We start from the raw sequence: 16,921 nt of genomic DNA on the forward strand, positions 1-16,921 counted from the left end.
TATCGTATCTACTTCCTGATTTTAACCTCACAACTCTCTAGTAAGATAAATGAAACAAAAATTAACCTCATCATACAAATGAGAAAACTAGAGTCCAGTGACATTATGGTATTATTTTTATCAGAGCCGAGATTTATCCCACTGAGGGCAAACAGAGTGAGCTTTAGACCAGGGGTCGGCAAACCTGAATTCTGGTTCTCCTACCAGCATTGCATGTGGCCAATCTCTGAGCCACTGGTTTTGAACAAAATGATCTTTCATCATTGTAACACAATAACCAGAACACATCCAGCTGGCAGGTTCCAGAGTGTCTATCTCCTTGCTGACCACCTCCCCAGTTTCATTCTTGCCACAGTGCTGGGGAACAAGCTCTTCCCTCACTTGCCAGCGTAAGACATTCTGGGGGCTTGATTCCAACCCTGAGTGCTTTCAGCAGGTTTGTGCTGTTTGACCCTATCCTATGCAGTGAATTCACAGAGGAATTCTCTGGGGTCACCTCTGGAAAGGGCTTTACCTTGAATGGCTGTGGGTTGGAACAGGGAAGGGATAAGAGAGGTGATTCTTTCTCCAGCTGCTAAAGCCTTGGGGCCTCTCTGCTGGAGATTCTTTCATGTGCCTGTGTCCACACAACTGGGCACTCTTTTCAAGACACAGGAAAAAGCATTAACACCCAGAATGTATGGGCAGAACTCACATCCACAGGGCAATGCATCCAGCCGCTGGGACCTTGCGCCCTGGGCTGAGGATGCACTAAGTGCTGGAGATGCACAGAAAGGCAGCACTCTGGCGCTCCCCAGAGGGCAGGCTGGTTGAGAGAACAAGGTACAGCTATTACTACAGCCGGGCTCGAACAAAGGGAAGGTACCAGGTGTGCGGGGCAGCAAGGGCGCAGTGGCTACAGGCCAGTCACATGTAGGCAGGTCCTGGAAGGATGAGCAGGCATCCTCTGGCAGAGAAGAAACAGAAGGAGCTACTGGGCTGAGAGACTGGCATCTATACAGCAGACACAGAAGTGGAGGTGTTGCTGGAGGACCTTATATGCACAAGATGGCGACCCTGGAGCTGAAACTTCCAGGCCCAGGAGTGGGATCATTAACCTTTGGGAGTTTGTGCAAGGGAGTGGCAATCAGATCTGTCTTGGGAATCACACATCTGTTCCGTTCCAAAGAGATTTCTGTGCCCTCTCTCAAGTCATAAATCAAGACGTGTGGCCATGCAAGACAGCAAGTCCATACTGGCTGGGGCGCTAATTCCCACATCTCAGTGACTACGTATGCAGTGTGTACCTGCTCTCCTACGAAGCCACACTCCAGCCCTGAACAGCCAGCACTCTTTAATGCTGGTGAAGGAGCAGGTAATCAAACGATGCAGGTGAGGGTTTCCAACGCCCAGTCCCAGCCACGTGGGTTTCTGGCCGGGATGCAAATAGCACACACACTTCTCCCTCCTCACAACAGAGACAAGCTCCGCAGGCAGGTGGGAGAGGCAGAGACTGAGCTAGGATTCAGAACCACACCAGTCCCACAGAACATGGTGGGAGGACACCCTCCTTGGCAAGAGAACCAAATCCCCCATTTCAGACAGTGTGTGGCTCTGAAACGGCCAGTGCTGTGGAAACGCACCCCCAGCTCCTGCCTGCCGGCCTCCACGCCACACTCAGGCTCTGCTGTTCATCACGACAGCACAGTGCAGGCACGGCGCATATCAGAGGGCACTCACTGCCTCATCCACCAGATAATTACTGCTCTACTTTCTGCTCTCCAGCTTTCCAGCCAAACATGCGCACACAGCCTTCCTGCCCTACTCCTTTGCGCCCAGCAGACTATCCGAAAAGTAAAGATTCATCAGAGCCTCCTAGGAAGGGGAGAAGAAGGGCTCTGGAAGCCACAAATCCAGAAAGCCAGGATGCAACCCAACCTGTCCATCCAGAAGAGGGCTGAGTAGGGAATGGGAAAGTCGGCCAAAGTTTCCCTATAGTTCTGTGCCTCCCTGGATAACAGGGTGGATTCTCATCTGTCCATGAGAAGTGTGGGTAATGGTCCAAAATCTTGTCTTCCTTCCTGGCTAAGGAGAAGCAACAGAATGGGGTGAGGGAAAGAACCAGGACTCTGAGCAGAAACAGGATTAGGAAGCCTGCCCATGGCCCCCCAGCACAGCTATGAAACCTGACTCATCAGTGGAAACACAAGTGGCAGATGGACAGTGGGTGCTGCTGGAAGAGCCCCAGTTCATGGGCCTGGAGCACAGCCTGCAGCCCCTTTGAAACTCAGTTACCTCGCCCATAAAATGGGCCACTCCACCCCTCTTTACACACAGGACTGAGACCCAAGAGTAAAGTACTTATTTTATTTTTAGTCAAGTGCCGGGAACTGGCTCTCCCAAAAGGGAGGAACCCTTTTTCCTTGACTAAGTCTTCCTACTGCCCCATTCCCAGGGAGCTGCCTCCTTGCTCACCAAAACACACCTTGCCCTGAACTGAGCTAGTCCTTGGGCTGGGAGCACGGCCCCGCCAAGAGGCCTCCAGGCACCCTGCTGGGTGCTCCTCAGCCAACTTCACAGGAGTTGTCTGGCCCCTAAAGTGGTCCCGTATTTCTTCTGTCCCCAAAGCCTTGATGCCCCAGAAGACAGGGGCCAGGTGTCTTCCGATTACTGCTGCACCTCCCACGTCCACTCCTTCTAGCATTATTGCATTTTGTAGAAAGGTAAAGCCACTGCCCCAGAATGCACCACAAAACCCTTAGAACCTCTCCACAACTCCAGAGTAAGTTTTGTGGAATCACACACTATAACTAGTCAGAGGATGAGGCAATAAATCAGACCCACATTTGGGGCATCTCTCTTTTGACCTTGGGGCAAAGACTTGGTCAACATCTTCTTGAATAGAACTGACCCAAGAGTGAAGAGACTTCAAAAAGACTCCTTTTTTGGGTCTCTCTTGCCTTTATTCAGTTTCCATCTGTGGAAGAGGCCATGCAGACGTGCTGGAGGGGCAGAGGCTGGGTCTGAGAGCAACAGTGCTGGCCCTTATCCTATGGATCTACAGCTGGTCCAAAAACAGGGTGAGGGTTGCAGGGGCTAGATCACAAAGCACTCTGTCTTACCAAGAACCCGGACTTTATTCTTTTAATGAAGGGGACACCACTGACAGGAGGAGACTTGATGGAGGGGAATGAGCCACCCCATGGCCCTGCAGTTAGCCCAGGCTGGAATCCACTCCATGGACTATGAACATCTGTATGATCCACAACACAGGATCCCAAGTGTACCATGTCAGGTGCCAGGCAGGGCTACAGAGACCTCATTTCATAGTGTCCTCATAACTGTTAAGAAGTCAGGTATCTTCAGCCCCAACCATCAGATGAAACAACTGAGGTTCAGACAGGTGAACTGACTTTCTCAGGTCAATCCACATGCTGACCCACCCGGAAGACAGAAAGCATTCAGAGAGGGTGAGGGAAGGATGAAACACACAGGGGGCAGATGAGCCAACAGGCAATGGGGGCTCCAGAGGCCGAGGTGCCAGGCTTCTGACCACGGGTCATCATGGATCCTGAGGCCAATGGGTCGTGTACCAATGGCAGTAATAAACCATCACGGAACACAGGAACTCAGTCCACAGCAGAGCTCCGAAAAGGAGGCAGCGTGATTTGCTCTATGACTATTCCTCCGCAGCCGAGGAAACCAGTGCCCAGAGAGGTCAAGGTCAGGTTCTTGCCCCACAGCACTTCACCAGGAAATGTCAGTGGCTGTCTTGCTCCAAAGCCCCCAGTCACAGCCACCAAGGGTGTGACACCTCTCTTTAGAGGTCATCCCTTCGGTGCCCTCCTGCCCTCCATCCCTGTACTACATACAGAGCTGATGAGCTGATGTGATAATTCCCAACTTGGGGAGCCCAGCGCCCTGCATGGATCTGGCCCTTCATGAAGGCTATGGCCTCCTACCCATGCTCTTACCGAGCTAACTGCACCATTTTGGTCTTAGCAAAAGACAGGTAATTTCCAGAAGTTCTCAGAGCCACTGGTGGGCCTGGCCCAGGGGCTTCATCTACCCAAAGCCTTCATTGGCAGGGGAGAGGGGGAAGAGGACAGCTGTCAGGGAAAGGTCAGCTGGGGGGGAGCGAATTTAGGCAAAAATAGGACACAAACCCAAAACCCACTCTGTGCACCCCCTGCTATATCCCCAGTTCTTAGGACAGCTACACACTTAGCACTCAGGGAGAAGCAAGAAAGCCTGCTGACCTCCAGTCCAGCCCTGGCCCCAGGCCCAGGCCATACTCCCCACGAAGGGCAGTTTCCTTTCAGGATGAAGTGATTTTACTTAGGGGTTCTGTCCTGAACCACATAGTGCCCAGGAGTGTTATTACAAAATTTCACTGAAATCTCTTCCTCAAACCTCTAGCTACAAGGGACGAGGAATCTGATCTCTCTCTTTTTTTTTAAAGGAAAAAAACCTCTGCATGATTTGCAGAGAAGGAAAGTGGGGGCAGGAGTAGAGAAGGGTCTACCACTCAGCCAACTATGAAGAGACAAAACAAAACCACAGGGGGCTGCCCCTGCACCACGAGAGGCAGCTGGGCCTTGTGCAGAAACAACCACGGCCACAGTGCCTGGGAGAGCTGGCAGCCCACCACAGGGCAGCTCTCAAGCACAGGGGGAATTCAATTCTAAAAGAAACCCCAAGTAAAATCCCAGGTCCAAAGGGGAAAAGGATAAACCAGTCCAAGCTCTTCATAAACGAGAGGTGAAGGCGGCTGCTGACACCAATCCTTGAATATCAGATCCATAAAAGTCAGAGAGATCTGGGGTCAGCTTACAGCTCAGGAGAGGAGGCCCCAGAGAGGTGACGCAGCTGCTGGGGTCTCCCGGGGTAGGAGGAGCAGCATCAAGGACACAGCCCAGGGCTCCTAGGTCCAAGGGTTCTTCTGAAGATGCTCCCCTTTCTCACCCTCAAAAGGGAACAGAGACCTGGGGAGAGGGGTGACTTGGAAGGGCACAGGCAGGCAGCCAGGAGCTGGCCGCAGCCCTCGCTGGGCATCTTGGTGCAGGACCAGCCACGTTAGGGGGCAGTCGAGGCCCACGGAGCTGCTGGGTGCTTTGTTACTGAGCAAATCTCCCAGGCACTGACTGCTGATGCATAGCTAACAGGGCGGCAGACATTGATTTATGTTCAACTTTCCATTTCATCAGTGAGAGTTATGGCGCGACATGTGGAGTCCACGTGTTTTGCAGGGGGCAGAGAGCCGGCTTGGTGTGCAGATGTAAACGTGTCCACACGCGTGCACACCGCACACGCGCCTGTCAAGGCCGTGACTTTTTTTTTCCTTTTCAGGAGGGAGGGTGAGGAGGGCAAGGGGGCTGAGGCAGCCTGGTGCGTTAGGAGTAAGCTTTTGTCCACTGTTGCTAGGAGCTCTGGTGCCAGTCATCTGCCACTGGGCAGATGTTAGGCACTAGGCTGGCTGTCGGGTGGGGCGGGAGCACAGCCTGACCTTTGTGGAGGTGCTATTGACAAGAAAAGAAAAGGTTTCTTTCCTTCTTTCCTGCCCTGGCCTTACCACACAGGCCAGGTTGATTGTAGGGGGGCAGGAAGGTGGGGGTGGCCTGTGTAGGGGCCATGGCGGGAAGGGGCGCAGGAGCGCAGACCACAGCACATGGAGTGGCCAGGGGTTTATAAAGCCCTCCTGAGCACCACTCATTGGAGTAATGAACAAACAAGGCCCAGAGAGGGGGAGATGGCTTCCCAAAGACACACAGCAGTTTGGCAGCACAGCTAGACTCACCAGGGCATTCAGCTCCCAGGGGAGGGGAAGGGTCTTCAGGCATTAAGCCTGCCACTGGCTTCCTCAGAGTAACCAGAGGAGGGGGCTGCTGCTGTGGGAGTCAGGCAGGCTTGGAACAGGTGGGGTGGGGGTGGGAGCAGCCTAGGGCCTAGCAGTTGGGGCACCCCACCTCCTCTCTAATCCTTCTCACTGGGGGTCACCCTGCCTTCTGTCAGTCTGGAGGCAGACAGCAGGGCAAAGGGTGGGGGGAGGAGTGCTCCTGTCCCTTGGAGGGAGCAGCACGCACACCCAGACCCAGAAACTCTGTCCTCCCCTTCACAGACCAGCGCATCTCTCAGACCCCCTCTGCCTACTGGGAAGCAGACAGCACAAGGGCTGGGGCCAGAAAGTGCGGCCCAGAGAGGCATGGGATCTGCTCCTCAGCAGACAGGGGGGCCATCACGAAGCTCTGGACCCTACTGCCCCATCCAGCCCTAGCTTCCCTGAGCAACTCTCTGTCCGGTGTTGGCACTGGCTCCCTCACCCGTAGATGGGAAAGCTGTCAGCTCTCAGGCCTACCTTACAGGGTCAGAGGAAATCAGAAGGGGACACCTCTGCTAATCTGGAGAGTGCTGCATCGGCAACTGTAGGAGGGGGTTGAACAGCTCCGCTTTGGGCCCTGAGAGCACTGCCTGGGGTCACCAGCGAGGGCTGGGCTGGGCAGCTACAGGGCCACATGTGGGGTCCCATCCCCTGCAAAGGGGAGGGTCTGACAGGGTAGGAGGCATCTCAGCTTGAGCCTCTCACTACCACACCTGCCCCCTGCTCTCCTGCCGCAGTCCCCTACTCAGTCCAGGCTAGAACCCTGAGTATCCCACCAGCCCTGCTTCCCCACATCCAGCAAGGGGCCCCAAGTTAAGGGCAAGTAAGCACCAGTCACCAGCCACTTCGTTCAGTCACCCTCAGCACCAGCCCCAGCCCAGACTCCACACCTCCACACTGGCCAGCCTCCAGCGAGACTGGCTGGCCCCTCCAGGCCACTGCTGCCCTTCCTGGGACTGTGTCAGACCCTCTGCAGGAACTTTCCCCAGCTTGCCTCTGTCTTTAAAGTCCTTCATGTGTCTATCCAGGCCTCCTGCCGTCCTAAACTTGCCCCATCACATCCACACCCAGACACAGGGCCCCCCTCCGTATCCGTGGCAACCACCTCCTGCTCAGGCCACAGCAGCTCTCAGCCTCTCAGGGAGACTCTCAGATGGCCCCCAGGCGAGGCCAGCTGGTCCCATCCCCTGTCCCCATGGCACTGACCCTTCACGTAATCACTCCCTGCCTCCGCCAGACTGTGAGTCCCTCTAGGGCAGGGGCTGGGGTGCCTCCTTAGCCTGCAGGGCTCCCCAAAGGCTGGATGACTGGGAGGTCACCGCACCCTCTAAGAGATCACATCTGGCCGACAGGCTAAGGGATGATCAGCAAGCCTGGCCAGGTCTCACGTGGCTTAGCTTCTTGCCTCAGAAGCACCGTCTGTCAAATGGGGAGGCAGGCCCCCCACCCATCAAGTCCTCCCTGGTAGCAGGCTTTGAAAACCACAAAAACAAGGGGTTTAATTCTTCCTGAGTCTCCTCTAGCCCCACACGCCAGCATGGAGAAGTTTTTCCTGCTGCAGCAGACTTATGGCGGGAAGACCCTCAACATGCCCTGCTGCTGCCTGCTTCCCCTGGAGGGACAGAAGGCAGGAAATGGACAGTGCTGGGCCCAGCCGAGCTGCTGCCCCAGGCGTGTTCTCATTTACTGGGCTTTGATCCTCCCTGGAAACACTTCACCCCACCCCAGGGTTCACCAACCCCAAGGCTCTCTTCTTGGTTACCACCGGTGCCAAGGAGCTCACTACTTTGTTGTTAAATTGGGGGGTGGTAGAAATGTCTTCTCTACAAAGACTCAAATTGATCCTCTTTTTCTCTCAAGGATCTAAGATCTAAGGGCTAAAGCCTCACAGAGGCAGGTCTGAGTATCTTCTACATGGCAGAACTTCATACACTTCAAGTCGGTCATCAGAGCCCTCCTGAGGCTGCCTCTCTCTCCCAGCTACTTCCGCAGGAAGTGAGGAGAGAAGTGTTCCCTGCAGGAAAGGCCAGAGGTCACATGCATCTCTCTCCTCCTCTTACTTCTGGATCACTGCTCTGTTTCCTGGGCATATACATCACTGGCTCCTTCCCCAGTCCCCTCCATAACTAAAGGGAGGGTTCTCTGGGGGCAGACCTCAACCTCTTTCCAGGGCAGGCGGGCAAGGCTGGCAGGAACGAGGACTCACTAGAACGGGGGAGCATGTCAATCTGGACTGTCCCCCACCACAGCACAAGGTATCTGGGGAGGCTCAGAGCAGGATGGGCTGAGCTTTGGGCAAAGGGAACTTGGTACCCTAGAATTGTCTTTTCCAGAGAAGGCAGAGTCTTCAGCCCTAAGACCTCTGCTGGGTCTCTGTACTGCCTGTGTCCCTCATCAGGTCCCTGGCCTCCGCACAGCTGACAGAGCAGGTGCACTGTACTGTTCTGGAACACAGACCAGGCCAAGGCATTCTCCAGACTGGGATGCTCCAGTGGCTCCCACTACCTGCTGAATGAAGCCTATGCTCTTCAACAGGGTCCATCGACAACTGCCAGCAGCCTCTCCATCCTCATCTCCCACTGAACACCTTCATCCACCTCATTCTAGACACCATCTCAACCAAGACAGCACTGCCTCCAGGAGGCCCCTCCTGGTCTTCTGTCTGGGTAGGCATGCCTCTCCACTTCCTGCTACAGGGCATAGCTGTGTTCCACAGGTAGACAAAGGATGACTCAGTTCTGGCCTAGAGCCAAGCCCTATGCCTTCAGGTAGCGGCAGAGAACTATCACCGACCACAGTCCCGTCTGCCTCTGTGCCTCCATTCCACATCTTTAAATGAAAAGCCTGGTCTAGTTTGGGGATAGAAAATATACAGGACATGTACTACCATTTACTTGTCTATGTTCTTTGTAGACATTGCCCATCAGTCATTGTTGAGCCTAGACACAGCTTCAGAATCATTCTCAACACAGTGTTCTAAGTAGCTACTACTAACCAATCAGAGCTGACATATGAATGGAAACACTGCCTGCTTTTGAGGGAAGACGGCTATAATTTCTCTTTCTCTCTCCATTACTTCTCTCCTTTTCCCTTGTTCTCTAGTTTCTCTTCTTCCTTTAGCCAATTAGACATGTATCTATATTTGAACTTTGACTCCTGTGGAAGAACTAAGATCAGGAACCAGGAAACCTGGGTTTATGCTCTGATTATAGACCTCAGCTGATAACTCTGAGCAGGTCATTCACCTTTCTCAGTCTTACTTTCCCAGTCAAGCATACCTCCTCTGCAGAAACACTATGATCAAAATGAAAGTAAGTTGCATGTCTAAAAACACCACATAACTGAAAACAATTTTTGGTATTTAAAACAAAACAAGAACAAAAACAGCCTGTACCCAATGCTCTGTTCTCTGTGACCCCTGCCCTCCCACAGTTCCTGGCTCTGGACCTAGAAATCCTCATTGGACAGTGCCTCCATTAGAACCACCTTTGGGCCAAGGAGCGGGGGACCCACCCAGACGAGTGAGCTTGGCCACAGTCAAGCTGCGTTTGCCAGATGTGCAGCCCAACTGACTTAAGCTGCATGAAAAAAAAATGCCACTGCTTGATTATGTAAAATCCATCTGGATCCAAAGCAGAAAATCCAAGTTGGAAGGGCCCTCAAAGACCATCTGGTCCACCCTGCTTCATCTACTAGTGAGGAAACTGGGGCCCAGAGAAGGGGAGCTACTTGCCAAAGGTCACTCAGCAAGTACTGGGCAAGCAGGGGACTAGAAGAGATGTCCTCCATCTCCAGTCCTCTGTATCCTTCTCCATTCCAGAATAGCACCCCTGGGCCTGCCAAGCCTGGTCAGAATGCTGCATCTAGAGCTTTGGGGCTGGCTGGGCTCCCCTCCTGGTAACATAAGCAACACAAATAAACTCAGTTCAAACATTTCCCAGGTCCCCAGTGCACGCCAGGTGCTGGGGATGCCAAGATTAAAGCAATCTTTTTATAAGGAACACACAGAATTAGAATGTCCTTGCTAAGTTCTACCATGACTCCAAGAACCTCACAATATTCCCCAGCAGTGAGGTATGGTCAAGTCAGGTCCCAAACCACCTTCCTACAGCCCTCAACTTGCTACCAGATACAGTTCATGTCACGGGACCAGTCGGGCACCGTCCACTTGGGAACCTCAACACTGAATATGAGAACACAAACAGACGGAACTGCACGTGGAGATGGCCAAACCTTCTGACCCTGGGAGCAGCCACACAGCGAGGAAGTCAGAGGCCTGAGGAAGGAATTCCCGTGTTGCTTTCTGAGGGGCTGGGGTCGGGGATGGACAGCTGCTCCCTCCCGTCTACCCTGGAGGCTCTGCTAGCTTCTAAATTTAGCACCAACTGGGGGTGGAGTCCTGACCTGAGAACAGGGGCTGGTTACCTTGAGACAGGGGCTGGCCAAAGCGTGAGAGCCAACCCAAGCTGGCTCCTTGGCGCAAAGACCCTCCCTGCAGCAGAGCTGTGGCGAAGTATGAGGAAGAAGTGCAGTTGTTGGCAGCAGATAAAACCATTGATACCATCTCTACTTCCCTTCTAATATCAGAGTGGCTGCCTGCAAGATGAGCGAGGGGCAGGACCAGCAATCAATAGCTAATATTCCTGCTGTGAGCCGGCCTGCTCCGGAAGCAGGCAGTCACTACCTGTTCCCAGAGAGATACCCTTTCCCCTCCACACTGACCCAGACTGAGCAGTTCAGCATCACAGCCAGGAAGGGACCCCATCTGTCTCCATCTGCCTGATTGGGAAATGATGCCCTGGGCAGGGCAGGGGGCAAAGTCAAACAAAATCACCCAGGAAGCAGAGAGGCCAGGCACACAGCTCCCTGCTCAATGACCCAGCCAGCTCCTGACAGTTCATACTGACTTAGGATCAGAGAAGACCTCAAGTCAAGGGGGTCCAAAAGTTTCCTCTGATGGTGGCTGGTGGTGGCTAAATAAGGACAGAAATCAGTCTGGGCTTTCTGACCACCCGCCCCTGAACGTCACAGGGGAGGGCCCAAGAAATTATGTCTGGAATTAGGCCTTAACCATGGACAATTATACCAAAGCAGGAAGTTGGGAGCTGCCCACGTATCAGGCCGACCTCGCCTCACCCCAGACTCAGGCTAAAATAGAATTCAATGGCCATTTTAAAAAAACACAGCTGGCTACTGTCCACCTCTTCCTACCAGAGTGACCTGCACTGGGCACTCAGATGCCAGCAAGCAGCCTCAGTAGGGCTGCACACACAGGTAGAAACTGGTACTAAGGTGGGCAGGAAAGCCACACATGCAGGGCATGCATCCTGGGCAAGGGCTTTTGAGCCTGGGAAAGAAGTGCAAACCAAATGGAACTCCTGGGGGAAAGACCACCAGCTGGGTGCAGAAGGCCCATCTGCAGTGGCCAGGAAATAGCTGCCCCTGGCACAGATGACCGTCTCAGGTAAAAGCCCCTTGGGGTTCTCCTCTAGAGGAAGGCCACGTGCTTACCTGGCTCCTATCTTTCTTGGGTCCAGAGGTTTCAAAGTATTTAAACAAACATCTTCCTTTCTTAGAAGTCTAGCCCTTCTTCCCAATGCTTCTGGTCTTACCCCAAGCTGAACCCCAGGCAACGCCTCCTGTCTGGTCCAACCTGGAGCCTGCACACTGATTTCTGAGGCTGTCCCCACCTTCCATCTCTGGGATAAGGCCCCAGTTTGGGAAGCATGCTAGCAATGCACACTGATGCACACAGTATGGCCATCCAATGTCTTAAACTGCCACCCCTCAGTCCCTCTCAGCTCCCTCACAGCCATCTTGGTGGTAAGCAGCATGTCCTAACCCTCCTTTCCTGGGAGTTAACATCAACCAAAATATGAAATCTTACAAGATAGAAATACCTTGTAGGTCATCTCCCACCGAGGGAGGAAATCCCATTAACATCCCTAAGAGGAGTTTGTCCCATTTGGGCTCAGGTATCTCCAGTGCCAGGGAGCTCCAGCTTCCTGCAGTGGACGCACACAGCACAAAATTCTGGCTTATACCAATGAGGTTTCTTGGACTCTGCCCCAGTGGTCCCAGTTTTGAATTCTTGGGCTTCACCAAGAAATCTCTGCCTTCTTTTCTATGCAGCAGCTCTTTCTATGATCTTATCTGTAAGTATAAACCTTTCAAAAAAGTGTGTGGAACTCAGGCAATTTCCCAAACCTAGCTGAAAACAGGTTTGAAAGAATAAGATGTTGCACTCAACAGAAAAGCTTCCCCATAAAACCTCCTTCCAGCCCTGAACACTGACACCTCCCAAGGCATTTCCCAACCTCAATCTGGTTTAAATCAAAGGAGTCCCCTAGAGGGGACAGTAGAGATGGGCGAGGAGCTGCAGAGGGGGCGGAGAGCGCACAACCCTGACAAACAGAAGGCCCCCCCCAGTGCCCCACAAGGTGTCCTTCGGAGAAGACTGGGCTCTGGACCCACGCGGGAGCTGCTCCTGCCTTTGGTGGGCAGAGTGCAGGCACAGATGCTGTGGGACGTCTGTGATCACACTCGGTAAAAATCAAGTGGTCAACCAAAGGGAAAGGATTCCGAGACCTGCCAGGATGGTGGGTTTTTTGTTTTTTTAGATTACGCCTAAGGTTTGTAGTTTGGACAGGCAAAGTAAACAACAACAATGACAGCAGCCACAAAACAGAAACAAAGAACAGTTTACTGGTTTTAAAAAGAAAAAAAGCCTTTTGTTAAAAGACAGTTCCACACGGACTTGGAAGCAGCCTCAACCTCCCGAACAGGGGTGACCAGGGGCAGGCTGTGTCGTGACTGCAAGGCTGGTGGGAAGAAAACAGAAGTGACACAGCACATGCAGAAGGTGTCTGCTCTCCATATCTTTTCTCCCCTCCTCAGCTTTCTAAGGGGTGCAGAAAGGGATGGGAAGGGAAGGGTCTGAACCAGCACAAAGCAACCGTATTTAGACCATGGCAAACTGAGCTACTGCTTACTTCTCTCTCCCTCCCTCCTGCCTGCCTGGGCCTGGCCTGGAGTGAAAGGAGCACAGGACCAAGCCCAGCACATACCTGAAAGAAACCCGGTGGGATGGGGCCTCCCGGCATCCCATCGTTGGGGGGAATGTTGCCAAGCACGGGGCTCGGGGCAGCTGCTGCACTCTGTGGACACAAGAAGGTGGAGAGTCAGAAGCCACGCTCACAATGAGACACAGAGTTTGGGCCCCTGGCCCCTGAATCTCTCTGTCCACCCACGTCCTCCACAGACCCTCCTCAAATACCACCTTCCCAGGTGGTATCTGTCACTTACTGGGCAAGTGGTGAACTCTCTAAGCCTCTATTTCCTTATCTCTAAAATGGGAGAACAACACCCACCACTGTGCATGTGCACTGCAGAGCAGTAGAGGGGGGCCAACATGCAGCCACTGTTACCGATGTAAGGACGCCCTGCCTTGCCCAACTGGCTGCCTTACGAAGCGCCTTCAGGGAAGAGAGGTGCTGTATAAATGTATGTGCCCCCTCCAAGAGGCTGGCGTATTGTACCGAGAGAAGATCGATACATATCCGTGACTTAATGAATAAACAGACAGCTCAACTGGGAAATGTCCCCGGAGAGGGTGAAGTAGGGCAGACACGTTCTGGGCCCCATTAAGCTCTTGGGCATTATAGGAGGTGAGGTGGGCCACTGGATGGGGCAGGGAGGGGGGGTGCTGTCATTACTTTTCTTTTTAAATGCTGCTATTCCAGCATTTACCTGGTACATCTGCCTCAACAAATGTCTCCCAGGGGTGAAACAGATGCTGCCCTTCCCATCTGGCCCTCCTCCAGGCAATCTGTGCCCCACCTGTTCATGTGGCCGGCGTGTTTGTGCCTGGCCCTGTGCTCACAGGGTGAGCCTGATCAGGAAGTCACAGGCCTGACTGCCTCACCTGGGCCTGTACCCTGCTCCTCCCCTCTGATTCTAAACCTCCCAGTTGTTCTGCCTGTGGGAAGCCACCTCTAAACGCCAGGACTGAGAATGTGAAACTGAATCACCAATCATCTCCCGGGAGTCTGACTGGTTCTCTGGAACAAAAGTGAACTTCCCAGGTCAGGACGTAGGAAGCCTCTTCTTCTCTTACAGATGTAGCCTGCCATCATCACCACTGTAAAGAAGTCACTTCTGCTTCACTTTCCTCAGCCAGAAAATAGGAACCATCAAAATAACTTGCAATTTTGATGGAAGGAAAGAGTGAATCCCATGAATACACCGTGTGCACAAGATGAACAGATACTACTAGGAACCAACACATCTGGGTTCAAGTGATACTGCCTTTACTAGCAAGGGATGACCATGGGCAACCCATTTGGCCATTCAACGTTAAGTTTCCAGTAAAAAAGGGTGATTGCTATTGTCCTGCCTGCTTGTCAGGGTTGTGGAGGACTGACTGACAGGACAGGCTGTGTTTGCAAACCAGGAAAGCTCAGCAATCTGGAAGCAAGGAGAACTCAGTATGGCCATGTAGTGGCTGCTTTAATAGACCCCAGGTAAAGAGAAGGGGCCAGGGTTGGACTGCCCATTCCTGCCCATCATTTCAAAATGATTCTGCCTATAGAAAAGCAACCCTCTCTGTACTCAGTGATTCTGCCAACTGTCCTATAATATGTTACAAACATCGCCAAACACCACAGGTTAGGTCTTCCCACCTCTCCAGGTTTGAGGCCACAGCCCCACTTAGGAGAAGCCCCCAGCCCAGCACTGTCTGTGATGAGGGCCGCCTTGGGGACGTGCCAGGTTGTCCATTAGCTGCACTGTTTGCTTGTGGTTGGTGGTTCTGCAAAAATGCAACTTTTCATGATTTCCAGCCAACAATTACTCTGTAAGCAGCAGGAGCAGAAAAGTTTAAGGAAAAAAAAAATCAGGACGAGGTAAACACTTGTATTTTCTTCAAACTCTTTCAGAAATTGGTTTTATGTTTAACGCTTTAACCCTTCAGCAGCTTATTTTAGTAAATATGGACTTCACTCCTCAAACACTGAACTGCCTAAGTACGATCTTCCCCCTCAACTCATTTGTAATCAATGACAAAATTCTTTCAAAAGCTCTGGTCTGTTTCTGAGCATTTAAGTCTGTGCTATGTCTCTATCACTCCATTGTGATGATCTGAGCTTTACAAGGTATTTTATTACCTCCTTCAAATCTTTAATGGCAATTTTCTTATTTTTATCTTCTTACCCCTCCAAACTTCAGATCATTTATAAAAGTCACCTCCCTACTAAAAAAATAAATAAATAAAAGAAGAAGTTCCTATGCATTCAAAAATTTGGAGGATAACTGACCTCTTTCTAAAACAGAGGTGCCCTCCCAGGACACGGTCTTTCTCCAATTATTCTTTGTTCACGCCCATCAGTCAAGCAGGGTGTGTTGTCCAGCAAGCATGATCAGAGGGTGGAAAGGAGCGACAAATCTGAGAAAACCAAAACTCTCTTGCACTGACTAAATGTTTTATTTAACAAATGTGGCGCTGACATGTTCCTGGATGCTGATGAGAGAGCAGGATGGAGTCCTGACTGGGGGGCCGAGAAGGATCTGGAGGCCAGCCCTCGTGGCGTGGATGGCAGGGGCTACCTGCTTGGGTGTTTTCATGCCATCCCTCCCTGAACCCCGGCTGGCCTCTGATATAGACACAGCACGCCCACTTTACAGATGGGGAAATACCCATGTGAAGAGCAGGATGACAATGAGCCTTTTCCATCTGTCCTCCTTGTAGAGTCCAGACCTTCTCTATCAGAGCCTTCAGCCCAGAGCAATGCTTTGTTTTTAAAGATCTGTAAGCTTTACCATTTGGATTCTTTAAATTAGCATTTATCATTTAGTATAAAGCACTTCCCTATTATAGAACACAGCAAAGTAAAAATTAGTCACTACATTTTCTTAAATAATGTCATGAGCACTTTACCCACTCCCCCACTAAATGGTCAAAGAAAACATGATCTTTAAATACACCTAATACTATATAAAGGTATTATTTAACCAATTTAATGGATAGGCATGATGTGTTTGCTAACAACTTGGTTGTTACAAAATGGCATTTCTTTGGCATTTTGACTTAATTTTGGAACCACTGCCTTTTGAAATAGTTTACACCAGCCATTTGTAAATCTACTCTTATGGTAAAACATTCATGCCCTTTGCTATTTGGGTACTTGACCTTTTTTTCTTAGTGACATAGAACAACTCTCTATACTCAAGTATATAATGCAAGGATATCATAATTTTTTTAAAAAAACTTAAATGAAAACTTGAACCTGGGGGCATGACTTACAAAGCTCCTTCACTCTAAGATCTCGTTTTCCTAAGAAATCAGGAGTGAGTCAATGGTTCTAGGAAGTGGGGGTGGGAGAGTCTGTGGTCTTTGAATGTCAGGGCCATGGTAACCATGGTTCTAGTAAATGGATGGTGTACTTCTCTGACTTCTGGGTGGAGGATGATTTTTGCTGCCCTCCAATGAAAGGAAGGTCATGTTAGCAGTGACTAAGGTGGCAGGAAGCTGCGATGAGTTACCACTTAAAGCAGCAAAATTAAGCAAAATAATGACCCAGAATTATAGTATGAAGAATAAAAAGCAGCAACTGGTGTTATAGGGTGACAAAAGAGTTAAGCAATAATTGTTCACAAAACTTAAGCCAACCCCAGCCCTGTGCCCCCCGCTGCTACAATCCACCACTGGCCCCGTTCTCCACCTCCATGGAAGGAGCTGTTTTACCCATCTCTAAGAAAACCCAGCGCAATGTGAGGCATACAGCAGGTGTTCAGTAAATGATTATGAGTTTTATAATTCAAAGACCTGCTCCAACCCAGCCATCTGGAGCCCGGCCTTTCTGGATTGTTAGGAATCGGCCTCTCCCTGTGGTTTCCAAAAACACACAAGCCTAATGGAAGCCCCCTGACATTCAGTGAGGCCTACTGCCTGGGAGTGCGGTAGAGGCCTGGGGTAGAGCTCTCCCACCGTAGTAGGGGAGGAAAGAGCGCTGGACTCAGAGGCCAGAGCCCCCCTACGTGGGCTCGGGTCCTAGCCGGGAGCCCATG

At 51.6% G+C, this 16,921-nt stretch overlaps 1 protein-coding gene across 8 annotated transcripts in view; it reads right to left on the reverse strand.

The window, feature by feature from the left end:
- The window catches only part of SSBP3 (single stranded DNA binding protein 3), a 156,444-nt gene that overhangs the window by 32,939 nt on the left and 106,584 nt on the right, over positions 1–16,921 (reverse strand). For all 8 annotated transcript variants that reach the window (XM_036911190.2, XM_036911185.2, XM_036911187.2 and 5 more), the window contains one exon: positions 12,925–13,014. In XM_036911190.2, coding sequence (XP_036767085.1) covers positions 12,925–13,014 — 90 coding nt within the window. The remainder of the gene's footprint in view (positions 1–12,924; positions 13,015–16,921) is intronic.

The sequence above is a fragment of the Manis pentadactyla genome, chromosome 4, assembly GCF_030020395.1.
Source record: "Manis pentadactyla isolate mManPen7 chromosome 4, mManPen7.hap1, whole genome shotgun sequence".
Taxonomy (NCBI): Eukaryota; Metazoa; Chordata; class Mammalia; order Pholidota; family Manidae; genus Manis; species Manis pentadactyla.